Raw genomic sequence first — 27500 nt, 5'->3', positions numbered from 1 at the left:
CCAAATTGTATTTTTTGCGCCTTTATCATATTTGCAGTCTACTGACAAAAGAACATATTAATGTTTGAAGCCGCTGTCTGTTCATGATGTATGGGAATATAAATGTGGTCTATGAAATCATTGTTAATGTTTTGTGGATGAAAAAAAACTACCACATTTGCCACTTTCTTTCCTGTAAGCCATCAATTTGATTCATATTGGTTTTCAATCTGTCTGTTTATGTTCCAATACCACAACAATCAGCTGAACTCGGGATATTTAAAAGGGGTCTGTGTGTATGTGTGTGTTCGTGTGTGTGTGTGTGTGTGTGTGTGTCTACGTGTGTGCGTGCGCGCGCGTGTGTGTGTGTGTCTGCGTGTGTGTGTGTGGTGTGTGTTCGTGTGTTCGTGTGTGTGTGTGTGTGTGTGTGTGTGTGTGGTGTGTGCCCTAGGACACACCTTTCTCAGGTCTCAACCTTTATGAAGTTGGAAATCCATAATGTTCACTGAGTGAGAGAGCGAGAGAGAGAGACAGAGGATGATAACAGCCAATTTCCTTTTCACAAACCCACTGGATGGAACACCAGATTACTTTTAAAGTCTTTTTATTTGATTGCGCGAGCTTGTTCAACAATAACTTTCAGTTCACTTCAGGTCAGGGGGATGAATAAACTGCACACACACACACACACACACACACACACACACACACACACACACACTGCACACAGAGTCCTGTACCCAAAAAACCTCAGAGTACAGAATGTCTGTAAAGAAGATCAGCCTTGTTCTTTGTGTCTTTCCCCACAGAATTAGAAATTGGGAACATCTAGGACTAATTTTATGGTCCTTCCCTGTTGGAACATGCACTTCCACCCTCACAGACACAGGGCCATTTAGTTGTCGGTCAGCTTGAGGAAAGGTTGTGCGTCCCCTGAAGTGGTCACCTCCGTAGCGGTGCATGTTCGTTTGGGGTCGGGTTGGCTTGTCTCTCTGCCCCTAAATCATGCCCGCCAGCCAGGGTGGCAAAAAGAGCCCGATGGTGCCAAGCAGACAGACAATAATAAACATCCACAGGAAGATTCTGTCTATCACCATGGCAACGTACTTCCAATCTTCCTTCACCTGTGAACAAAAAAGAAAGAGAGGGTGATTTATGTGTGAGTACAACTGAACAGGAAGCTTCCCCCTAGAGAAGAAAATTGATTCTCAATTTCCTTTTTTCAGATTACGCAAATGCCATGATAAATGCAAATGTCATCATAATCTTTTTTTTTTTTTACTCATGTACTCCATTCAATGCCTACGTTTGCCAACCTGATCAACTGTTAAAACTGATAAAAGTTTTGAAATGCTCAGTCCACATCACACAGCCACCTATTCCTGCTTGACTCTCAACTCTGAATCTGGCTGCACTAGTTCTTTAATACCCTCTACAGTCCAATGCCTTTTAGACTTTTCTAAGTTGTCTGACATGCCTTGTCATGTTTTTGTACATTTCCCTTAACTAAAAACAAATGAAATATCTGATTATATATTCTAGAAGACCTCAGCAATAATATCATGTAAGTAAAAGGAATGTAGTAAAAAAAAAAGGTTTAATTTAAATCAAATGTAAACATACCCTACAAAAAAAAAAAAAATCCCGGACGAGGGATATGGACTGACGACCACTTACACTGAAGTCAGCGTCCTCTGCTCGCAGGTGGTCCGCAATGTAGTGCACCCCCTCCAGGGCCCGCTGAACACTGGGCGAGAGCAGGAACCCCCCACTGGCATCCGACACTGCCCTCTCCCCTTTGGCAGGCCGTTGGGCGGAGGTAGTGCTGATCGCCCTGAGCTGCCCCCCCTGCTGCCTACCTGCCGTACCAACCCCCAGCCCCACCCCCACCCCCACCTCCAGCCTGGCCGGGTGGGCGTTGTTGAGTTCGGGCAGCAGGGGCGGGGTGGAGCCCGGGGGCTGTGGCGAGGGCGAGCGGAAGGAGAGGGAGAAGGCGGTGGAGAGCGTGCCCAGCTCCAGGTCCTCGTAGCAGCAGCGCCTGCGTAGCTCGTCCCCTCTTCCTCCCCAGGTGGCCGCCGAGGTGTCCAGGTAAGGGGCCGTGGTGGCAGCCACGCCTGACGGCAGGCCGGGTAGCCTCAGCCCATGCCGAGTGTGGCTCTGCTGATGCTGCCGGAGCCAGTTGCCATGGTGATGGTGGCGGTCGTCATTGACGACGACGTCCTCCTGGGCGTGGTGCCGCTCGCGCTGGTGCTGCTGGAGCAGCAGAAGCCTCCGGCGGCGCTGCCCGTCGGGCGCGGGCCGCTGCATGAAGAGCAGGCGCGGGATGAGGTCCAGGAATACCGCGTGCACCCAGTGCGGCATCTTGTGCGTGCCCGGCGAGCGGTGGTGCACGTTGAGCACGAAGACGGTGATGATGATGGAGAGCGTGACGAAGATCATGGTGAAGAGCAGGTACTCGCCGATCAGCGGGATGACCAGCGACGTGGACGGGATGATCTCCGTGATGAGCAGCAGGAAGACGGTGAGCGAGAGCAGCACCGAGATGCAGAGTGTGATCTTCTCGCCGCAGTCGGACGGCAGGTAGAACACCAGCACCGTGAGGCAGGAGATGAGCAGGCAGGGGATGATGAGGTTGATGGTGTAGAAGAGCGGCAGCCGGCGGATGATGAAGTAGTAGGTGATGTCCACGTAGATCTCGTGGCAGCAGTCGTACTTCTTGGTGTTGTAGGTGCCCACGGCGTTCATGATGGCCCACTCGCCGCTCTCCCAGTAGTCCTTCAGGTCCACCGTGTTCTCGATGCGCTCCAGGTCGATCTTGGCCTTGTCGTAGGTCCACGAGCCGAACTTCATCTTGCAGTTCTGCTGGTCGAAGGGGAAGAAGGTGACGTCGATGCTGCAGGAGCTCTTGTAGATGGCCGGGGGCACCCAGCGGACCTGGCCCGTGTAGAAGAGGTGGGCTTTGGTCATGTGGGTCACAGCAAACTCTCCGTCAGCACTAGAGAAGAAGACAGAGAGCCATAAGCTTGTCAGGCTTGAAGATACAGATACACTACACACATTTGTATGAGATATGTAATTACACATGTCTGAGATACAGATACATTACACACATTTGTATGAGACAAATGAGAAAAATTAGAAGACCGAAGGGATGCATTAGTCTGTGAGGCTGTCCTTACAAATGGGGTACATCTTACAAGAAAAGAATGGTTAAGGTTTAATACAGTTATACAGAAGCAACAATCTGGATTAAAATTTGAAATCAGTTTCAATGTCCTCAGAAGTCAAGAAGGGATCTGTCTTCCTCTTCTTCCAGAAGCCTGCACTCTATAACTACTTTATGGAACTATACTGTATATGTTAATTGCAGACAATCTTAAATGTGTTTGTTGAAATTGTCCTCAGGAGGAAGAGTGCATCTGTCAGGATGTTGGAATAGAGGGCTGCATTTCACATCAATATGAAAAAAATATGATTGCATAACAAAGTATGCTACGCTTGATGGTGCGTTTGAATTACAGTAAAAAAAAATCGGTCAGTCAGTGAAAAGGGTCAAATAAACTAGGTCACCTTACATTAAATGAAATGAAATGAAATGACATATGAAGTCTGTAAGGACTATGGACTATGTTTTTGTGAAGCTTAAGGCAACATTTCCTTATTAAAAATTATCCGGTACGGTGTTAAGAGAAAACGCTTGAGAGCCAGATCCCAATTTCACAAAAATTCACCCTTCAACACACGCAGAATGTATCACTGTTTCACTAATCCCATCTATCAGACCATAATTGAAGCTCAAGTGATGATGGCAGGTCTTTATCACCTAAATCTGTCTCCTGTACCAGTTTTAATACCACTCCCTAGAGTCTGCAGAGAAATACATCACAATAATCACGCCCCTCATCTGAACTAGTGCAGTAGAACTAATTAAAACCTGACAGCGTTTAACGATAATAAAAAGCGAACACTTATCGCAATTCATCACAGAGGACAAAGAGCAGTTTTATTAATTAGACATTTAAAAAAAAAAACCGAGAGACATTCAGATCTCAAGCTCCTGAGAATTAAAAAAAACATTAACATTTTCATTCTAATTTGACATTTAAAAAAAATTAGAGAGACATTCATAGCTCAGGCTCCTGGAAATAAGAAAGAGCAGTTTTATTAATCTAATAAATAAATCCGTCAACCATTTCAAGAGTTTTACCTGGTTTGGTTCCAGTAAAAGTAGCTTTAATGAAAGGTTAAATGCAAAACAGAAAACCAAAGAAGGATGAGGAAGAAATGTTTTAAGTTATGGTCATGTTAAACAACGCACACAGAGAAGTTCTACATATAATACCCAAAATGTTTACACTGTGGATGGCATCACAATAATGCAAGTTCCAGATGTGAACACAAGGTGGAACCCTACTGTAGGTAGTGATTTAGCACTTTGTCTAAGCACAAGGTAAGCAAAGTCACAAGTTGTTTCCTCAGCCCTCCCCTCAATCAGAATTTCATACCTCATATTCGTCAAACAAGAATTATGACTCTTTAGAAAAATAAGTATTTCTGAGTTTATTAATGAATAAATACAGTGCCCATCCGTGTTACTGGCACCCTTATTTAATATGAGTCGAAATTCCCCTAATGTTCGTCCCCTTCCTGCTGCCTTTACTCAGCAAATACAGAAAATTCCACTTGAGTCAATTAACGCAAGAAAACTCACAGGCGATCACAAAATGAAATGTATTCAAAAAAACATGTGTGTCGTAACTATTGGCACCCTCTGATTTAGTAGTTTGCGTAAACCCCCTTTTGCCAACAGAAAAGCACTAAGTCTTCTCTCGTAATGCCTTATAAGACTTGGGAATATAAAAGAAGGGATTCTCATCCATTCCTCCACACAGAATCTTTCCAGATCTCTGGGTCCCGGGTCTTCTCTTGTACAGTCTTGAGATTAAGCACCGGGTCTGAACCAGCCCTGGAAGCAGTGGTGTAGTGGTCCCTGGAGAAGTGGGTATACTCTTTATTTGTTTTAAGCAGCCCATACAGCACAGGATAAACGCCCTGTTTTGAGAAGTGGGCATACCCAATGCTGACTGAAAAATAAGTGGGTATACTACTCCGTATACCTGCGTAGACCCTGGACTACACCACTGCCTGGAAGTGCCTTGGTGTAGAAGGGGTATTCCTGAGCTCAAGGTTTTCAATTGGATTTAGGTTAAGGGACAGGGATGGCCATGGTAAAAGCTTGATTTTGAGTGAATTTAACCATTTTTGAGTGGATCACGACTTAGCTTCCTGGGAGCGGCAGCATGATCTTTATTTAAAAGCACCTGGTACTTCCTGGAATCCATAATGCCATGTATGCAAACACTAGGGCCTTTGGAAGAGAAACAGCATCACAGATCTTCCATCATATTAAACACTTGGTGTTAGGTGCTTTTCTCTGTAGCCATCTTTGTTTCTACGCCACACCCCCCCTTCAGCCAAAGAGCTGATTTTCGTTACGTCTGACCACAGCTACCTGTTCCAGTGGCATCAAGCTTCCTTCTGGTATACCTTCCAAACAGTTTGTTGGAATGGAGGAGACATGTTATGATGGATTTACAGACATGGTGCTTCCCAATTCTGTGGTCTTTGGAGATTTCTCCGACCTTCATCCTTCTCACTGTGGCGGCTGACATAATAGCCTTGCGTCCTCTTCCAGGTTAGTTACCTCCGCCAAGGAGGTTATGTTTTCGCCCCTGTTTGTTTGTCTGTCTGTTTGTTTGTTTGTCAGCAGGATTACGCAGAAACGCATGGACCGATTTCCATCAAACTTTGTGGGGAGATTGGTTAATATAATGGCAATAATTGATTAGATTTTCAGATGTCAAGGTCAAAGGTCAATGTCACAAGGCGGAGGTTTGCATTCTCTGAATGCTCCCATTCTTGTTCATGATAGTTTTGAATTTCTTTAACTTCTTAATGGTAGCCCTAACTGTTGATAGGGGCCTACTAAGTAATTTCCTTACTTGTGAAGGTCAAAACACTTTTGCCTTACTGCAGTGGAATGCTCTTGAATTGTTCCCATGGCAATTGGTAATTAAGGGATTTTGGGCCCTGTGTCACCTAATTTTGTACCCCAGTGAAACAGGAAATCATTGAATTACTGCTTAAAATGTCCTGAACACCTGGGCCAATTTCAAATTAGTGAAATATGCATGGGATCATACTTAATTAACATTTTCTTTATTTTAAATATCTTGGGATGCCAAAAATTGTGACGCAACCATGGTTGCTTTATTTCTAAGAGTACATTTACCTCAACTAAAGGTAAGATTATTATCTTTTTTTTACTCTATTTTGTTTTAAGATTAATAACTGATTAAGTGCATTTTTACTTTTCTCTCATCTTTATTTTGGGGGGGTACTGTTTGTGCTGAGGCTAAGGACAGTAACAGAAGACAGATATGGGTTTGGTCATTTGTTATTATCCACGTAGCTCAATTCATTAAATGTATTCAAAAAAAGAACAGTTACAATAACATGCCATGTCATATTGTAACACAAAACCACTCACTTGTTGTACAGAACAATGTCAGGTACCCAGATGAGTTCTGAAGGCACTCGAATGGACGTCACGTTGTCATAGTCTGACGGTTTCCATCGAAGTTTGTAATCGTTCCACTCCTGGATGGTTAAAACACACGATTTCACATGAAGGAGGACCCAACACATATCATCAACATTTACAATCAGTGAACAGGCCCGTATTAAGACTTCATAGTGCCCCTGGGCAACAGTGACTCTGGTGCCCACCTACCCCCACCCCGCAGAACACAAACCATACCTATCCACAGGGGTGTTTTAGTCCTTGAGTAGAAAAATACTTTCTTACTTTACTCAAGTATTATTTTCTTATGTTTAATGTGAACTTATCTCATTTCACATGAAGGAGGACCCAACACATATCATCAACATTTACAATCAGTGAATACCAACAAAGCAGCAATCAAAGGTCACAAGTTAAAGGATCCTCTTCATTTCAGAAAGTCGATGTACGTATGTGCTCTGACGTGGAAAGACTGCACACTGGCACTGTTGGTAATCCAGCTGATGCAGTCTGAACTCACCTGCTTGAGCCACACGTTGGTTGTCATCATTTGGTTCTTCTCATCCTGCAGAGGAGAGAAAAGGAAACGAAGAAAAGAGTAAGGGGTGAAGAAAGCTGTCTAGTAAGGTACTGCATTGGTGAGTTTATATATTTCAGTCAAAAAAAAAAATATTCTACACACACACAGGTCTCTCTATTCTACACACACACAGACACACACAGACACACAGACACAGACACACACACACACACACACACACACACACACACACACACACACACACACACACACACACACACACACACACACACACACACACACACACACACACACACACACACAGTAGTGTAATGCTGAGACGACAAAAAAAGTATAAGTCTCCCAAAGACAGAAGTGTTATAGGTTTGGCACAGCGTGTGTGTGTGGTTGGTCCATAAGAAGTTGAGGTGAAAAGATGGAGAAGAGTAGGGATGAGATGAGTCAGGAAGCTGGGTCACGTCCAGCAGAGTGCTTTCTCCAGATCGCAAAGGGTCAGAGCGGCAGCATCTCTAGCATCTAAACTTTAATATCCTTGATGGTCTCTAAGAAAGCTACTGATGGGACAGGAAAGCAGGGGGTCTCTCAATCAGGTTTGCAAGGAGGTGGAGATTTGTTCCTTTGTTTAGTTTTCTCATCCATTCTAACATAAATGACTTCTCATTCTAATAAAGTCTTTAAAGGTCAGCATTTAGCATCAACCCCGCTGGATAAAAATGACCTTTACCTGATTTGGAGTCAGCATGCTGGGCTTGTTTGTGATTAGCCTTTTGATCACTGATACTTCACTGCAGTTATCTCTTGATCAAGAAAACTGGAAGGTTTTAGCTACAGGGCACTTGTAAGGGGCACTTTGTTCTAATTCAGAAGAGACTGAATCAACTAGTTCACTCTTTTCATCTTTGCAAAGAAATAATATCCACAGACATTTAGTGGCATCGATATGTCATTCTCCATTAGTGGAGTAGCTGAAATTAATATATATTTAATGATGTAATTCTGTCACTTCTGTCACACTGTCATTGTGTTTTAGTCCAACAGGTGAAGCACCAACTAGTTTGGCCAAATCTAACCTCCCACTGGGAGTCATGAAAACTTTATTTACAACATCTTTCAATTCAATTCAATTCAATTTTTATTTGTATAGCGCCATAACAATACAATTGCCTCTAGGCGCTTAACAGAGCCCAGAGCCTAGACCCCCTTAGTGCATGCACAATGGCAACAGGGGCAAGAAAAAACTCCCTGTTAGGCAGGAAGAAACCTTAAGCAGAACCACGGCACATAAGGAGGGACCCATCTGCTTGAGGTCGGCCGGGTGGAGATAGGAACTTTATTTACAACATCTTTCAAGACAGCCTCTGCTGTGACCTCTTTTTCCCATAACTCGCAGACAAGAAAGCTCCTACTTTTTCTGGAACCAATTTTGTGTACTTTTAATTTTGTTATGTCCTCTTGGCATCTTTTTCCAACAGACTTTGCTGAACTATAATAGCGCTAGGCTGTGATGCAGACTGTGGTTATCTCGTCTGCTGCTGGTGTAAGCCCTTACGTCTGTGCCACAGTCATACACGAGAAAGCAGGCGCCTAAGCTCAGTCTGCGAGCGGAAGTTGAGTCTCGGGGAGTTTCTATCGGCCACTAACACTCCCCGCTAATCCTGTTGACAACTCTCTCTGCACCGGGGCTTATGGATGCAAAACTAACATCAGTCCTATAAACATTCATCAGCTGGGAGACCTCTCAGAAGGGTTCACAGATAGATTACTCAGATCCCTTACAGTGTCTTTGGGTACTACATACTTAATACTTAATGTATAGCTAGACTGTAAAGTTAATGTATAGCTATACTGTAAAGGTTAAGTATTTCTGAGTTTCCTCACACAACAAATATGTGCAGACACACAGAAGTCTTCTATAGCTTAAGCTACACTGTAGTTTTAATATTGTCATTACAGGAAGTTGCTGGACGTTAGATTATGATTATGTTAAGGGTTGGTATTGTCTATAAATATGAACTTACGTGGGGAATACCTTGGTACCATGGTACCTCAAGGACTTTGTATTAAAGACACTTAATATGAAACTGAGCTGTGTACTTTAGCGTTTGTGGGGGGGGGGTGTGTGTGTGTGTGTGTGTGTGTGGCCGCCCCGCCTGTGAGGATGCACTCACCACGTCGATGAGCTGGGCTATGGAGAGGCCAAACTTGACGATGACGACATCGGAGGTGTTTGGTACGGGCCTGGACCACTTGTTGTAGCCGATGAAGAGCTTCTTGAAGAGTTGGTCCTCGGCGTGGGAGTGCGTCTTCTCATAGGACCAGGCTGTAAAGGAAGCAAGCCAGATACTCTGTTTCACACCTCAGCTTCTTTGTTATTTGATTCCATCAGAAACCTGATTTGATGCTTAATGAGTAAATATCCTCATTCATCCAAATCCACATGGCGGTGCTCATGAAGTAATGCTATGTTTATATTATCATACACAAACCAGATTGAAACTAATATATTATCTGTAGTATTTATAGCTTATATCTAGGAATTTTCTACTATTATTGTCTGCTGTCTTTATTTATCTGAAATCTTGCTATATTTCACTAAGTGTGTTACATATGTGTTGTATAAATTCCCTGCATCCTATCCCTGTATCTTGTACTCAAGCATCCAGCTGTTGAAATAAAGACATCAAATAAAGATAATGTATACTAGAGGATGTGAATGATAGACAAGAAATGGAGATGGGAGAAGCTGGACATCATCAGCTCCCAGACCACAGTGAGCCCGATCAGAACCAAGCCCAGTCTGGTCCACGCTGAGCTGCTCTGCCAGGGCCCTGGACATCATCAGCTCCCAGACCACAGAGTGAGCCAGATCAGAACCAAGCCCAGTCTGGTCCACGCTGAGCTGCTCTGCCAGGGCCCTGGACATCATCAGCTCCCAGACCACAGTGAGCCAGATCAGAACCAAGCCCAGTCTGGTCCACGCTGAGCTGCTCGGCCAGGGCCCTGGAGTGAAATGCAGATAAGGGGTTTAGAGAAGAAGCGTGTGTGGATTGGGGGAGGATTAAACCGCTGAAACTTAGTTTTAAATGTCACCCTCTGGTGCTCTTTGGAAAAAAGCTCTCAGTGGATTTGTGTTCACCCTTCATTGCAGACCGTTAAGGTGTTAAATAGGTTAAACAGGCCATGAGTCACGATCACAATCATGCTTGTGCATTGATTAGTCCAGGAATGTGTGGCAGGGTGATATATGTTTTAACTTTAATGCTTGTTTTACTTGTCCCTTGCTGTGTTGATGTGTATGTTTTACATGTTACAGCCTCCCAAGTGAGGACAGGAAAAGAAAAAAAGATTGGGACATTTTGTGAGATAAAACACCAAAATATTCTGTGAGCAAGTAACAAACCATTGGCCTGAACTGATGTTGGGCAGGCAGACAGACATGGCGTTGGATTGCGCTTTGGACCATCAAATAAGTGCCACGTAATGGCTCTTTGGAATTACTGCCCAATCATGAATCAGCCTTAATCACACAGGAGCAGATGTACTAACACGTTAGCGTAATGTCTTCGCAACGTGCGTCTAAGCACATGGAATGGCATGCACCAAAAACCCGCAAACGGCTATAAACACATTCGGCCTTATGCAGTAGCGCAAGTTTTTTTTTATATTTTAACCTTTTTGAGTGGAGTGGAATCACTGCCCTGTATTATCTCTCTGTCTCCACCTCTCTGATCGCTACACTTTAGATGGCAGACAGCTGTGACTGAATGAAAGCATTCAGTTGCGGGTGCTCCAAATTACAGTTAAATGGCGGTGACATGCGCTGGTTACGCGATAAACCACAGGTTTACCACATTTAACTTAAAATGAAAAGGCACAGCGTGCGCTGTTAAAGGCTGAGATATACTCAGTTAAGGAGCATGAATTGCTACGTGCTTACGCGGTTCGTTGGGGGTGTTGCCAAGCAATTCACCGTCAGAACAATAGGCTTGCGTAAAATGGCGCAAGTCTAGAAAAATTGCCCGACGCACGCAAGACATGAAAAGTCGCGCAAGGGTCGCGCAAGGGGCTTGCAGGGCCTCTTGCGCTTGCGCTTACGCCTCTGACCATAAATCGACCTTAACTCTCTCTGATGTACTGTACATCTGCCCCTCAGCCTCTGTACCAGTCACTGGACCTTGGCACGTTCCAGCTTCCCTATTTAAGATGCCAAAGCCAGTATATCAATCTCATATACTTGATTTCTTATATCCTCCCTCCATTAGGCTGACCAAACGCAAGTCTCGTTTTAGAAATGAATCAAATTAGCACTTTAAACCCCGCAGGCTGACCTTGCCCATAGAAAGCTGCAGGCCTGCCAACAGGTCCATGCCAGACAGGTCTGAGCGGTAAAGACAAGTGGTGTGATTTGCTGTGGCTAGAGCTCAGATCCCTCAGGGATTCACATTATAATCCTTTGGTCAATCCATGACCGCACCCAGCCTCACACTGAACTAGCCTTCATCACTTACATGCCAGAGCTACTGCTGTGTGGTTTGAAGAGAAATGTGTTGGCAAAGGAATGCAGAAACGATTTGTTCGTTAAAATTAAGATGTGATGATCTCAATAACCTGTCCACACTCCATGAACTTAATTACTCAATGCACATTTTAGCAAATGGAGCAATGTGCAGGGATCTCTTTGTCTCTTTGCCGTTTATTAAAGGACACATGGGGAAATCACTGGTTGCAGATGGACTGAAATGCTAGGGGGATGTAATCTCTAAATTACACATTGGGTAAGGGTGGACAAATATGCAGATAAGGAACTACACATAGGTAATTACACAAAACACATGGTCTCGAAGTGATAACAGAACTACATGCTGACATTAACACAAGCAGGGTAATACCAGTACATTCTAAAAAGGAACATTAAGCAGAATTTAACCCTCCAATTACCTTCATATGTACTAACATCTTTTATGGTTGGTGTCATTTTGACCCCAGCAGTTTAAACCTCCAAAACATTATTATAATACATTTTTTACCCAAGTTTATGTGTCAGGTACTTTAGGTTTGTTTGTTGACTACCTAAATAGCACTTTAAATAAAACAATACCCCCACCCACCTCCCTCATACATCCAAAATACATGTTACACGACTATGGAGAAATATGCAGATCACCATAAAATCTCACTGATTGACCTAAAATTGGAAAGAGATATCCTTCTGGTGTTTTATGGCTTTATATTATTTCGAAGTACATATTGTTGTTATCTATAACATTGGGAATACAAAACTATTTCTGTTATCGTGAATAGTAACAAATTAACAATGTGATGAAGAAAGTTGATATGTCTTATATATTTTATACAATTAAAACAGCCTGGGGTCAAATCGACCCCAAACAACCTCTGCGTGCAACATGTGTACAGGACATTTCCCCCCGCAGATTCATAGTGACCCCGATCCGTCCCCACCATTCTCCATATGTAAGGCGACTAGCATCAGTTTATAGCTCTGCACAGCTGATTAGGCGATGTTAGCGTCCGTCCCCCCCTCCGTCCCCCCCCCCCCCCAGTTTAAAAATCCCATCTGCACCGCTGATCAGGAGCGTAGATTCCCAGGCTCTCCCTCGCGCGCGATGCTTCCGTTATCACAGTGATGGCACCCAGCCGGGTGCTGGTTCGCACTGAGATGCCCAGCCCCTGATCCTCCCTGCCTGGATCGGGGTGGGGACAAGGCCTGCTCCAGCCCTGTCAAGGCCCGCTGAATAGTGCTCCTTAGTCATGAGTGCGGAGTGGAGACACAACTGAGTCTAGCCTTACTCAGAGCTCTCTGAATAATGACCTTCAGCCATGTCCCATCCTGCTGCAGCTCGTCAAGAAGATATTTGATGAGCCCAAGCGTGGTCATAACCACCATCCCACTTCTTAAACCCGGTAAACCAAAAGGAGCTAAGTGCAGGCTTCTCTTTGGATATTTACTGTTTACTGAAGGACCATATGGAAATCACTAATTACAGATGGGCTGAAATGCTAGGGGTCTTATCTCTACATCACACATTGGGTAAGGGTGGACAAATATGTCTAACAGACAGGGAACTACACACAGGCAAGTACATAACACACAGACGCAAAGTGATAACAAAAATACCCTAGCAAAGCAGGGAAAACAGAGTACATTCTAAAATGGAACATTAGACACATCATTTCACATTAACATTTTCAGTAACACACACAGCATTATGGGGTGAAACCACATCACACACATACATGGAAGCCACAACCCGTTTTGCACACTACAATATTTATAAATTCATTCATGTATTTATTTGACCCATTCATCATTCCTTTTTTCGGCCCATCAGATGAAACTTGTGAGTCTTTAATATGAGAAACACCTTTCTCCACTGAAATAATAAGTTTATAAATAAATACTAAATCAATTATATTTAGGACACACTTCTTGGTCTGAAAGTCTAGCCTGCCCGGCAAAATGAGATTTTGACTAATAAGCTCGTCTTGGTTGAATGAGACAACAGAGAGGAGGAAATTGCAGTCATGTATAATTCAGAGTGCATCTCGACTTTGGGCATGCCATATTAGACAGTGCCTCGATTATGCGCGCACTTCAAGTGCGGCCTCGACATCTGTTCCCGGGGCTGTGAAGGACCAGTGCCGAACAGGTGGAGGGCCTGACGAGAGAGCCTTCAAGACGGTCAGATCAAAGGCACGCTCCAGGGGAGATCTGAGTTGCTCCGACACTCGTGCGTCTTATACCATCAGCGTCTCAAATGAGATCCCGTGCGCTCTACGTGCTGGTGATGCCATGCCAATGCATGCGGTTATGCCTGCTGTGCTGGGGAGAAAACGGTCTGGATCCTACCACCACCTGCCCTGCTCAAACTGTGTATGTCAGGATTGGGTTAAACTTTTCCACTGATGTCCAGACCTGTCTTCTTGTTACCCGCTGCAAGACTTCAACTGCGGCCGGCAAAACATGATGACTTGGTGAAATATAATTACGAAAAAGAATGGAGAAAACGAGAATGATTTTCCTGAAGGACACACATTTAAAGAGTAATGCGAGGACTCCATGATTCAGCCATTAGGCTTCTGACTGTCAGTGCACCTGCGGCACCTGCCTGTGTAGACTCGTCAGCACAGCCAAACTTCCGGCACATTCTCTGATGCTCATGATTCAACGGAATTTAATACATTTATAAAATGTCAGTTATGGATGTTTAATCAGTTGCATACCTTTCACTATTAAACTGTGAAAACAAGTCAGTCAATCAGTTATCAGCATCCTCTGCATTCAGTTCTTAACATTCATGCCGTGGAAGAAAACCACAAGTCTGTGCATCACCGAAAACTGCCTGCGGAAACCTATTGGCAGAAAGGATAAACTTACTTGTCTTGTAGAGGAAGAGACAGAGTAAAGTTGTCCTCACTGAGAACAGGTAGCATTGGACGCGCTCCATCCTCTCTTCTCAAAGAACAGGTGCCAGCCTCGAGGAGTTGATTTAATTGCCCTACCGCTCTCCGTTCTCATGGCATTTTTGTAGAACTGTTGGGCGCGCAAAACATCACTGTACAGGAGATTTGATTAATCCGCTTACAGCCACCATCATTGGTTTAAGGACGTCCACTGATAGTACACTTCAGGAACGTTACATAGTTCCTGTATTTGCGGTTCATGTATTAAAAAAATAAACTCTGAGAGTGAGACGGCCGTCTGTAGAAGACTTCGATCAGTGGCTCTTGCCTATAGGTAGTCACGCGCAAGTCTTCTGATTTCTGCTAACGGATTGAAGTTTAAGATATTTACGCATCATCAGAAAAAAAAGAGGCGATGGTTCAAATGTTTTTCTAAAAACAGACAGAAAGTTATCTCTGACTCGTTATAGTGGGTTCTTACAGTGATACAATACAAAAATCCTATCCGAAGTTTACTAGGCGAGTCCAAAGACTCTCCTCAGTATAAAGGATGGATCTAAATAAAAACCAAAATCCGTTAAGGTGCGAATCCATTTGAAACCAAATCACATCACTTCTGCTGAAAACATTCCCAGAGTGCCCAGCCTGAAGCCTTAAGTATTTCACTGCGATGAAAAAATACCCAGTGTTCAGGAGAATTTAAGCGGCTCAGATTTGATTGAAGAGACAAACAGGTCAGACTGCGCTGGAAGTTGAATTCTAGCTGAGTGACGCCGGCCGCACGCGCGGTGTGGAGAACCCCTCCCGACTGCTCTCCGTTTACGTGCGCCTCTGATGTCAAGATGTAGAGGTGGGACTTGATAACGTCTATACTAATCACCCATAGGCTTAAATTCCCCAATTGCAAATGCCGGTATCAATAGTCAGAAAGCACATAATGGTATTTTAGAAAGATCCAGTGACGCATTTAAAATGTTTTAATACGTGAGTGTAACATTGTTAGTGATAATTGCAATATTGATGGGAATGACATACCTTTTTTTTTAAGCAAATTAGTGTCTAGGATTGCGCGTCACCTACCCTAAGGTTGAAACTGTTAATTTGGTTTAAAGCATGTGCTATTTCAACGTAAAACTGCTAGAGGGCAATATAGATAAGTAAATGTTACCCCAAAATAATTTGTGGAATATAATTTCCATGAGAAGAGAATCTTTTTAATTGGATCATGCAGGCACATCGAATTGTTAAGAGTTTTATTGGGAATATCTACTTTCAATAAATGTTTTTACATTTATCAATGAATATGTTGCTCTGATTGACAGTTGAAATATGACTGTTATAGTAACTGCCCAGTCCCTGCCCTTCACACAGTGAACATGCAACAGAAACACACACACACATGCACACACGCACACGCACACACACACACACACACACACACACACACACACACACACACACACACACACACACACACACACACGCACTCATACACGCGCACACACACAAACCCGCACAAACACACAAACACACAAACACACAAACACACAAACACACACAGGCGTGCGCACACACACACACACACACACACACACACACACACACACACACACACACACACACACACACACACACAAATATATATAGAGAGAGAACTCACATAAAAAGAATGAAAATCTTTGGTTCAGTTTAATGTACATTTTTTAATATTCTCTGCAAGTCCCTATTCACCATCCCCCAGTGAATTGGCCATCAGTCAACCGGTGCTGTGTTTTCTAATAACTGATTATCCCCCAGTCTCTGCACAGGTAATTTACCCACCCGATGCCTGTTCTCTTGTCATACAACCTCTGTCCTTCTAATGACTGTGGTCTCACACAAACACAGATGCATATACACACATTGCATAAGAGGGCACACACACTCATAAAGCATACACTTTTACTTTTTTTTTCTCTTTCTGGCACTCACACCTACACACAGACACACTCACATAAACACAAACACAGACACTATCAACACTCTAGTGTCCTGTCTGTCTGTCTGTCTGTCTGTCTGTCTGTCTGTCTGTCTGTCTGTCTGTCTGTCTGTCTGTCTGTCTGTCTGTCTGTCTGTCTGTCTGCGCATACACTGAACCAGCCCCTTCTCTCGGTCTGATCTCCATCTGTGCCCTTGCACCAGAGGGGACGTCAACAATTAGAGCCCCGTGAAGTAGCATTGCCAACATAAGCTTCACATAACTCTGCTGACAATGCCAGGCCTTCTTTTAAATGTAATCTGAGCAAATAGCAAAAAAAAGCACTGAATTCAATGACTTGTGTAATTCCGGGGGGCTATTTCACGGTATGATTAAGTGCTTTGAGATGAAAAAAAGAGATTGTAGAAATTGAGGTTGTTTCTTTTTCCACTCTTTTTCTCCCTGGCAAAACCCCTGTCCCACAGCTAAGTCAACTGAAACTGGAAAGATACCAATACCACTCACATCCCAGCCATTTCCATAGAAAATATAACACAAAACAAAACAATTATAATGTTTTTTTCCTTTCATGTTCAAGGCCACCGCAGAGATTGTGCTTTCTAGTAACATAAGAAAAGGGATGGAGGTTTGTGTGTGTGTGTGTGTATGGGGGGTGTCCTTTAAATTGCTGCCGTTTGTGCCACACGAGCACCCATCCCTGGCAAGCGGAGTGTCCCTCTTCGTGTTTTAGGCTCAGCGGCGGGGGCCTTTGAGGCTGTTCCTTAGCTGCTGGTTGAAGGCGGCGTGGAGGGCCTTGGAGGTGCTCTCCAGTCGGCCGGCGATGTCTGTGGCAGTACGCAGCATGTCTTCAAAGGCCAGGGACTCCTCTTTGATTCTGTCAGAGAGGAGGAGACACGAAGCAGACACAACATCAGAGGCAAGGAAGAAAAGAGAGAGAGAGATAGAAAGAAAAAGAGAGCGACTGAAAGAGAAGGAGGAGGAAGAGGAGGAGGAGGAAGAGGGTGGGCTTGACAACACAGAGTGCTCTTTAAATCAGGGGGCCTACATGAGGAGGTGTGATCCCCCCCCCCCCCCCCCCCCCCCCATCCTGTCGACCAGGAAAACACCAGGCTCCTAAGGGAGCCATGGCAAATTTGTAGCAATTGTTTCAGGGGTCCATCCGTAGTCTTTGTGCTCTGCCTACACAGCCACACATTTACTCACAGACTGGAGGAGTTCTTTATTGAAGGGGACTGACTTTTCCACAGGCCATACGTTTCAAAACTGCAATTTAAAACGTACATGACCCAGACACAATTAAGTGTGGTGACGTTTTTGAACTTTGTTTTTTTTTTATGTTTTGTCAGCCTCACCCTGAATAAATAAAGATGACAAATACCACGCAAAAAGTTAAATTCTGAATTTCATTCATAACTGAAATTGTGCGTCCCCCATTACCTAATCACCTCATTTCATTCATTCATTTCATCAGCGCTGAGGTTTGTTGTAAAAGCTCAATGGGAAATCTGGCCCAATAAAACCAGTGCAGTTGATGGGAATCTTAAGGAGACGGAGAGGGCCCTGTTCCATCCCTATTGCAGTTTATTACACCATTTAAAGACATGGCTCTTAGTTAACGCTTTCCATCATGGTCAGGTAGAAAGAAGCCGCAAATGAACACATAAAATTATCTTAATTAAAATAATGACTTTTTTTATTCGGTTTAGACACTCAGTAATCCCCTCAGGTACTTTTTTTTTTTTTTATCACAAATTAAACTTTGAGTAGATATTTATTTAAAGCAGTGTTTCCCATACTGTTCTTACAGTCCCGTACACCGGTTGGTGTCTCTCTGGACCGGGGATTAACTCTTTTTTACCATTTATCCATTTTCGTGCAGAAACCGGAATGAGCTCTCGCTTCTCTACACAGGGCATCAGCGAGTGGAATTCTGACGAGGGAGCTAACCGGTGTGCCTATGTTTTGACTAACCTACCTGTAGCAATTTTTTGGCAGTGTAATTATTTCGCTGAACACTACAATGTATACATGAGTCTGTTTTTGGCATTGCAACTGGGCTATTCAGACTATTTAAGATGTCATGTCTATTTATAGGTCAGTTTGAAAATGTAATGGGCTGTTTCTATTTGAAAATGCAACTCACATATTTCTTTCCAGGGCAGCTGTGGCTACTGATGTAGTTTGCCACCACTTGTATGACTGTCTGAATGAATGGACTGGACCAGACTACTCTGTAAAGCGTCTTCGGGTATATAGAGAAGCGCTATATAAAATTGAATTGATTGATGGATATATTGTTGCTTTAAAGGTGTGACTCACTTCTGAATGCCAGCCAGAGCCTCCTGGCTGACCCCCTCCAGCTGGGTCTGCAGCTCCTCGGCGGTCTTCTCCACCACCCCACTACAGCTGCTGTGTTCCTCCTTGATGCCGCCGATGTTCTCCTCGATCACGTCCTGGTAGCGCTGCTCGCCCATCTCGGCACCCACGTACTGCACCAGGTTCTCCACCACCGCCTGGTTGCCGTGCTGGATGGCCTTGAGGTAGGTCAGCTCGTCCCTGTAGGCCTTCATCTGGCGCGTCCACACCGGGCTGGTGTGAAAGTTCACCGTGCACTCGCCCTCGTCCTCCTCAGCGTCCTCGCCCAGCGTGATGGCCTCGAAAAACGGTGGCGGCCAGCCGGCATCGCCGATCTGAATGGGGTCGTCGCCGGCTTCCTGTGAGGTTGTGGCTGTGCCGGTGGCGTTACTGGTGAAGACCAGACCTGGTGTCTCTGGCGCCCCTGACCCCCACTCACCGCCGTCTCCGCTCTGAGCCCGGGCGGATGCGAGCAGGAAGGCACAGACACACACGGCGCCTTGTGTCCACTTCAGCCACATCTTGACCCTGCGGAGAGGAAGCGGGGTGAAGAGGAAGTGAGTGACCTTACGACCCCTCGGCCTGAATGAGTGATGAATGGGTTCCCTAGAGATGGTTAAGGCCACATGAATGTTTTTTTTTTGCCTGAGCAAATGTGCAGTGAATGCTTAGATGGAATTTGTTCAGATCTAGCCCCTAATCTGGCCCTAGTCTGCCCCTAATCTGGCCCTAATCTGGCCCTAATCTGGCATAGACCCAGTCCTCTGACTAAATGGTTAATGAGTGTCCTTGAGATGAGGGAAGCCATGTGACAAACATCTGGCTCTGGCACAGGTCTGACACACATCCGGCCACCCCATCACTTCCTGGGCAAGGCAAGGCCACAGCATCACTTCCTGGGCAAGGCAAGGCCACCGCATCACTTCTTGGGCAAGGCAAGGCAAGTTTATCCAAATTCATCCAAAGGAAAGATAGAGACAAAGTGAAAAAGTGAAAATGTAAAGGGTCACACTGTATTTGGATGGTCCCCTATAGACTATCTACAGATGCTCAGATTTTAAACCAATTACCTGTTGGAACTCTGTTAACTACAATGTAAGGGTTAAGGTTGTGGGTTGTGGGTTGTGGGTTGTTTAAGGTGATGTTCAGTGAACAATTAGAAAGACTATACTTGAACTTGAATTTCAACCAACCACCTATAAAATCTCTGTAGGCGGATTATCCAAATAAAGAGTTACCAAAGAAAGTAATTAAAATAACATGGAAATATGAATTCAATTAAAATAATGTATATTCAACCGACGACTGAGGGCCGCATCACTGCCAGATCTGGGCTAAATGCACTGCTGTCTGGTGTAGCTCATTACACACCACTGCCAAGGCTTATTCCAAACATAATGGCAGGCCTGTAGTTCCAAGCTCTGACTCATCCTGACCTCCGAAACTGTTCACTAAACGATTTTTTGATTTGCCGTTCCAACAGTGCCCTAACAGTCCATTAGATGTAAATGTGGTGTGAATTGCAAATCCAAACGAAACTTCGGCCAACTTGAAACCATTAATCCTGCTCCGCAAAAATACACAGATACATGAACAGTGGATGAAACACACACACACAGACGCACACACCCACACACTGCAGGTGTGGATCACTACTTTTGTGCCTTTGTTAGAATATAAACCCACTGCTATAAGCACACTTCACTTTCTTCTTCTAACAAGGCTGCAACATAATGAAGTCCTTTGTGGAGAAACCCCAACCAGACTTAATTTCCTCCACTCTTATCTGGCTGCTAGCTCCCTCAGTATGACGTACATGGTTATCTGGATCTGACTTCCGTCTGCACGGTGCAGGTCATCTACCCAAAACAGACATAAGGACTCCTCAGTTTTGACATGGGCTGGAATTCGGCGTTTCGGTCAGAGAGGGGGGGGGGGGGGGGGGCAGCTGCAACTACTAGGACGATGATCTCATGCGACGACAGACACAAAGCTTGCATTCAGCTCATGCTCCGTCCAGCCAGTGGGTGTCTTCCAGCACAGAGATCCATCCTGTGCTGTGGAGTGAAGGGGGGGGGGGGGGGGGGGGGGGGCACTAATACGCCCTGGCTGAGGTGAGGACAGGCAGTGGTGTAGTCCAGGGTACACGCAGGTACACGGAGTATACCCACTTATTTTTCAGTCAGCATTGAGTATACCCACTTCCCAAAACAGTGCGTGTATCCTGTGCTGGATGGGCTGCTTAAAACAAATTAAGAGTATACCCACTTCTCCAGGGACCACTACACCATTGAGGACAGGTCATGAGATGAAGGGTGTTTGGGCAGATACGTTTGGTCTGTTATGATGCCAGTTTGGGGGCCCTGGGAGAGCATGTTATACAATGAAATTAGGTGTGGAATGTATAGAGTTATAGTTAAAGTGAAACAAGTTCAATGCTCTTCGTGCCCTTCTGTAATGTAGACATGAAGCTGAAGCTCGTCAGCCTGTTATGGCATGGCGTGGTATGTATAGAGCTAAAATGAAATTAGGTGTGGAATGTATGTATAGAGTTATAGTTAAAGTGAAACAAGTTCAATGCTCTTCGTGCCCTTCTGTAATGTAGACATGAAGCTGAAGCTCGTCAGCATGTTATGACAAGGCGTGGAATGTAAAGAGTCAGAGTTAAAGGCAAATAAATGCAGGTACGTGTTTGTACATGTATGTCAGCCATCTATTGACTATTATATCTCTGGAACAAATCTGGCTTGCATGAGGGTCAGATCCTTCCCATCCTTTCTGGCCAATTAAGGCAGAGAGTGTTCACACAAATACAGTACATCAGTAGTCAGAGATGGGCAAAAATACATCAAAATGTATTTTGATACAAAATACAAAATACCCTTCAAATAAATGTATCAAAATAAAATACAAAATACTGTTGCCAGAAAATGTAACAAAATACAATACATGTATTTTGTATTTTTAAAATACAGGAAATGCTTTTTCAGAATTTTCAGTTTTCTCTCAATTTGGTATAGCAGAACATTCAATTTCATGCACACATACCTATGAAATACTCTTACATTCACTATTGAAACGCTCTCACCGTCACTACTGAAATTACTGGTGTGAATACATGTGAAACGCTTGCACATCCTCATGTAAGAGCATATACATATACCGTAAATGCTCCAATTGTGGCCGGGATTCAATTAGAAGCCGGGCTTCAGATAGTAGCCGGGGTCGTGGTCCATACGAACAAATAAAGGCCGGGCCCCGAATACAAGCCGGGGGTAAAATAAAGTAGCCTATTACTGTAGCCTACCAGCATCAGTCCTTCGGCTCAAAGTAGGCATCACAATTTAATTGAATGCATTTCACAAATAGATGTTCTCCTCATGTTTAATATTATATTATGTAATATTGTTGGCTAATTTCATGGGCTGTTTGCAATAAAAAAAAGAAATTTCCCCACGTAGGACTACTAGGCGAATGTTTAGCCTAAATGCACGTATCGTATAGCCTACTGTTGTTTATCTGTAACGTTTTAGTTGGCTAGCTTACTTTTTCCAGAAGGGATCATAAAACAGTTGTAGACTTACGTAACTTTGATATTAAATTCAAAGATGGTGTATGCTGATTGACTGCTGAAGAACATTCGGGAGAAAGAGCAGCAAAGAAGTTTGACATTGACCCGAGACGAATGCGATTGGCTACGACTAGCAGGTGGAGGTAGAAAGAAAGTTGGATATCAAACCAGGTCGTTGAATACATTTTTTCAGTCCGCGATAAGCATAATAGAGTGTCTAGAAAAATGATTAAAATCAAGGCTTTGGGAATCTTTTTCTCCGTGACTGACAGTGGAGACCATAACTCCGATGTTTTTTTTTTTTACGTTGACACACCGCACCTAAAGCGCTGCACGATGTGCAGGAAGTGTTGAACGCATATATGCAATGAATTAGATTAGCCTACTGCAATTATGCCCATTATTTAAATAATACAATTCTATAACAGAAGATAAGTAAGAAATAAAGGCCTGCCCCTAATACAAGCCTGCCCCAAATAAAGGCCGGTGCGCTGTGCAGCCTAAGTAAATAAAAGCCCCGGCCACAATTGGAGGATTTACGGTAACTGAAAAACGTATACGTACACATTTGAAACAATTACAAATATGTGCATGCATGAGTGTTTCAGATAGATACGTATAAATGTTTCACTTGTATACGTATAAGCATTTCATATGTATGTGTATATGCCACAGAGGTATGTATGTATGCGTGTGTGTTTCTCATATGTATGTGTAAGTGTTTCAGACAAATCTGTATGTATGTGTGAGTGTTTTAGTAGTGAGTGTGTGAGCGTTTCAATAGTGAGTGTAAGAGTGTTTCATAGGTATGTGTGTGAGAGTGTCTCAATAGTTATGTCCTAAACGGCCCCTCATAGGTTTGGGCTATTCTGTGGCGTAACGTAGTTATGACGGGCCCAGGTGCAGGCTATTATGACGGGCCCTTGTCAGTGTTGTAAGGCAGTGGTTCCCAAACATTTGAGTCCCGTATCCTTTTTTTCATGTTTGTAACCGCCGCCACCACACCCCTGCCCCCGCACACATATTCCGCCTATTACACCTGTCAGTGTAATTTTTTCGCTGAATATAGGTATACATCAGTATTTTTGGCAATGTGACATGGCTATTCAGACTATTTAGATTGATATGAATATGTCTATGGGCCCTTGCTACGGGGCTTTAATGTACACAAAGCTCTGGTGAACCCAGTAAAAAAGGAAGAACAGTCACAGAATGTCAGTGTAACTAAGCAAAGCTATTAAAAGACAACAACTTGATTGATTTTGTATATTGGGCTCTCATTGCAATCTCTATGGCTTCCGGGAGTGCTATCCCCACCATGCTTTCGTCATACGTAATTGCGTATAAGGACATCATACGGCTTTGATTAAGTCACATTCTGTCAAGATGGCTAACGTTCAGTGCAACAACTCGATTCGCTCTTTGAAAGAACCTCCTTTTAGTCGGTGTACTAATGAAGATAAATTGAAAGTTTTCGACCTGAGCCCTGTTTTGTGAAAAAAATGGATTTAACATGAGAGTCAATAAGAGAGATCTGGGGTGATTTCCTTTTCGCCCCAAAAAGGGGCGGGCCATAAGAAGCACCACTTTTGGCAAATTGACTGATGCCTGATTCGACAATGACATTCAGAGGCAGATCAGATGGTCTAGTGGTAGAATCCGACAGAAAAAAATCTCCATCTGCCTAAACACTGGAGAAAGTATTTTGAGTATTTTAAATACAAAATTACTCCACTCTAAAGTATTTTGTTACAAATTACTTTCGATTTTTTATCGGCCCTATCAAATACAAATTACAAAATACTCAAAAGTAAATTAACTAGTATTTCAAATACAAGTAATTGAAATACTGCCCATCTCTGTCAGTAGTCTTTTGCCAGATACAATGGAAACAAATCCGGCCGTGATCCGATAAAGATCGGAATTATTCTGGCCGGTGAGGCACATGTTATGATGTGGTGCGGTGAAGGAACAGGAATATACAGAGTGTTTGTGCGGATACATCTAGTCTGCAGTCTATTCCTGGAGATCGGCACGTTCTCAAACAGATCCAGACCTCACTTGGTTTGCCTCAGGGTCAGATCTGCTTCAGAGTGTGTTGGTCTTTCCGAGCTGTAATGTATGCTAACTGAATTCAAGGGACTCCAAGGCCATTCAGGGTCCCATGGAGAATGTGTTATGGCATGCTGTGGTTTCGTATGGGAAGTTTTACTACACTTCATACAGTTAAATGATATGGATGTATAGAAAACACTTGTGCCAAAGCCTTTAGTTTAGTAGTCTAGTCCAGGCTGGTGGCAGACTCTGGGGGAGGGATGCAGCCTTGAACTGGTCTGATTCAGGGCCAGAGCCACACACACACACACACACACACACACACACACACACACACAAACTTAAACATGCACACGTTTTAGACTTGAGACGTATGCTAACTGAATCTGAGGGGCCTCCAAGGCCATCCTGGTGTCCATGGTGAGTGCATTGCAGTTGGCTGCTGCGGTACATATGGGGAGTTGGCAGCATCTGGGAGAGTTCGGGGGGGGGGGGGGAAGAGAGGCTGAGTATAAGTCAAAGGACAGCTGTTTGTTTGGTTTGGACACACATGAGTAAAGCCCCCCCCCCCCACCACCAACACCCCCCCGCACCCCACTCCACTGCCCAACAATTGCAGGCTCAATTTCAGCCACGGCTCGCCGGCTGTACTGGGGAGAAATCCCATCTGCTTTGAAAATCTCAATGCTGATGCTTTCAACAAAAGGCGGATTTTCAGGAGGCATTATTGCTCTGGAAACACAGGTCAAACAATAATGGCCTGCTTGGAGGACAACGCAGGGGGAAAAAGAGGAAACCGCAGACAGCAGGGTCTTCAGGAAATAGAGTTTGCTGACAGACGACATCAAATATTATGCAAGCTGGAGCATTAAAGGCCTTCAGTTAAGTATGCAGGACTCCTTTTTGAAAAGTGTTCACTCGCAAATCCCATTATTTGGCTATTTATTACTTCAGATGAATGGCTCTCTATAAGTCTTTATATTACCAGCTGCTCCATCAGTAATGCTTGAGAGAGGTTGACTTGGCAATGAGTTTGACATGCTTTGCCAAAGTTGGCATTACATTTAAACATTAATATTGTATTAGGCCTCTGATAAAGTGGTGTACCTTATCATCAATAAAGGTGTCTAGAGTGCTTTCTGAAGGCACGATAAATCAGCCCAGCGTGCACGCAGTTCAGAGACGGAGACCGCAGCGAGAAAAAGGAAGCTAACAGCGAAATGTAGAACAACTAAAAAAGGTGGGCTGTGCTCAGCACAGTGTTTGACAAACTCTTAGACACCTTTGAGAGTGTGTGCACTTTGTCACTGACACAAACGCACACACACTCACTCCCTCATTTAGACAAACACACTCACTCTCTCACTCACACAAACACACACACACACTCATTCACTCCTCACTCACTAAATCTCTCTCTCTCTCTCTCGCTCTCTCACTCACTCACTCACTCACACAAACACTCTCTCACTTACTCCTTCACTTACACACACTCAAACAAAAACACACACACACACACACACACACACACACACACACTCTCTCACACACACACACACACACAAACCCACACACCCACATGCAAACACACACACACACACACACACTTACTCACTCGCTTACTCACTCCTCACACACACACATGGCGTTCCATCTTCACCACAGCCTGTCTGGCCACTCTGTGCCTGGCTATGTGTTTGTAACGTGATACATGGCGGGGAGGGAGAGGGGACTGCTTTCCACTGTCTGAGCACTTTCGGTTTGGGTGGTGAAACCAAAAAAAATGACGTCTAGAAGAATCAAACATTATCAACTTCGACCAACTTCAGCTCTGGCAATCTGAGGGGAAGTCTGCTGTCTCTCTGAACACTTAGGACTGAAAATGTCTCTTTGCTGCCCTAACTGCTGAATGCCAAATGTTCAACTTGGCAATGTAGGATTTTAGAACCATAATGTTTCCATCGTTTATGTACATATGTATACATCTTTATGTATAGTATGCAATCCATTGTACACTTGTCATTTTCCGTCAGTGTGCTGCAACTGTAATCTTGTTACATTTTAACAAGAGCTATTTGCTATTAGCAGTGTCTTTTCTGGTAGAGTCATGACCCTGTTGTGGTGAACTCACACCCATAAAAAGCTTTCTTCTGTCGGGCCGCTCTCCCCTCGTCTCCTGGTTCTGATTAGCAGACACAGTGACCTCACATGCTTTCTGAAGGCCAAGAGAGCAAAAGTAAACACAGTCCTTTACGTGGCTGACAGGCTAACTGCGGGTGCCCGTGTAGCATAGCGATAGCATGCCGTTCATTTTTGTACCACAGTCCATGGCCCAGTTTCCCGAACGCTAAAAGGACTTGAAATCGGTCGTAAGAGGGATATTGCAGAGCGGTTTCCCGACGCCGCACTTACGGCAATGATGAGTCTATGATGTCGCCAAAATCCACGTAGGCCGTTAAGATACGTCGTTATCGGGAAACTAGGCCCATCTGATGTCATCTAAAGCTCCAGTAGACGGTAGAGTATCACTGAACCTCTGCTCACTCACACATGCTGAAATGCTGAGAGGCATTTACTATAATACACGTGTTGGAATTCATTTTAATATAATAAATTTGCTTTTTTTTGTATATTGTTAGTATAACTATTGTCATTTTTGGCATTGTTGTTAGCAGTTGTTGATTACCTCTTCATTGATACAGATTTGCATGTCTTGACAGTTGACCAATCACCAGAATAAAATCCACTGCTTGAAAAACTGTGCTGCCTGTCAGCAATTAAGTTGTTTGTCTTTACTCTAGTGAATGTTCCAGCCATACTCGTTAATCCAGCTTCATGTTTGTTCTGTCATGAAATCCTGAAAACAATTATGGGTCTTCCTTTGACTAAACATCATCAACAAGGACTAATAGAAAGATTTTTTTTTTATGTGAATTAACTGTGTCTGGTTTCTCTTGCTTGGATACTCAGATATCTCTCTCTTTCTGTCTCTCTCTCTTTATCTCTCTGTCTCTCT

The 27500-nt window shown here is 44.0% G+C and overlaps 2 protein-coding genes across 2 annotated transcripts in view; both read right to left on the bottom strand.

Annotated features, from left to right (window-relative positions):
* Positions 1-977: 977 nt before the first annotated feature.
* chrna2b (cholinergic receptor, nicotinic, alpha 2b (neuronal)) lies at positions 978-12999 on the bottom strand (the record flags this gene model as incomplete). The annotated part of the gene is made up of 7 exons (XM_080860374.1): positions 978-1103; positions 1657-2974; positions 6530-6639; positions 7083-7127; positions 9272-9423; positions 9870-10103; positions 12912-12999. 7 exons carry the CDS (start codon positions 12997-12999, stop codon positions 978-980), a joined length of 2073 nt encoding a protein of 690 aa, XP_080716500.1.
* Positions 13000-16242: 3243 nt separating this feature from the next.
* The window catches only part of LOC308360926 (uncharacterized protein), a 12778-nt gene continuing 1520 nt past the window's right edge, over positions 16243-27500 (bottom strand). Inside the window, exons 2-3 of the mRNA XM_080833105.1 lie at positions 18823-19386; positions 16243-17377 (exon numbers count right to left, since the gene is read on the bottom strand). Of these exons, the coding sequence (XP_080689231.1) occupies positions 17236-17377; positions 18823-19379 (699 nt within the window). The 5' untranslated portion in view covers positions 19380-19386 and the 3' untranslated portion in view covers positions 16243-17235. The remainder of the gene's footprint in view (positions 17378-18822; positions 19387-27500) is intronic.

The sequence above is a fragment of the Sprattus sprattus genome (assembly GCF_963457725.1).
Source record: "Sprattus sprattus genome assembly, chromosome: 2".
NCBI classification, from domain to species: domain Eukaryota; kingdom Metazoa; phylum Chordata; class Actinopteri; order Clupeiformes; family Clupeidae; genus Sprattus; species Sprattus sprattus.
Note: the sequence above shows the minus strand (reverse complement) of the source record. Positions and strands in the feature narration are given on the sequence as shown.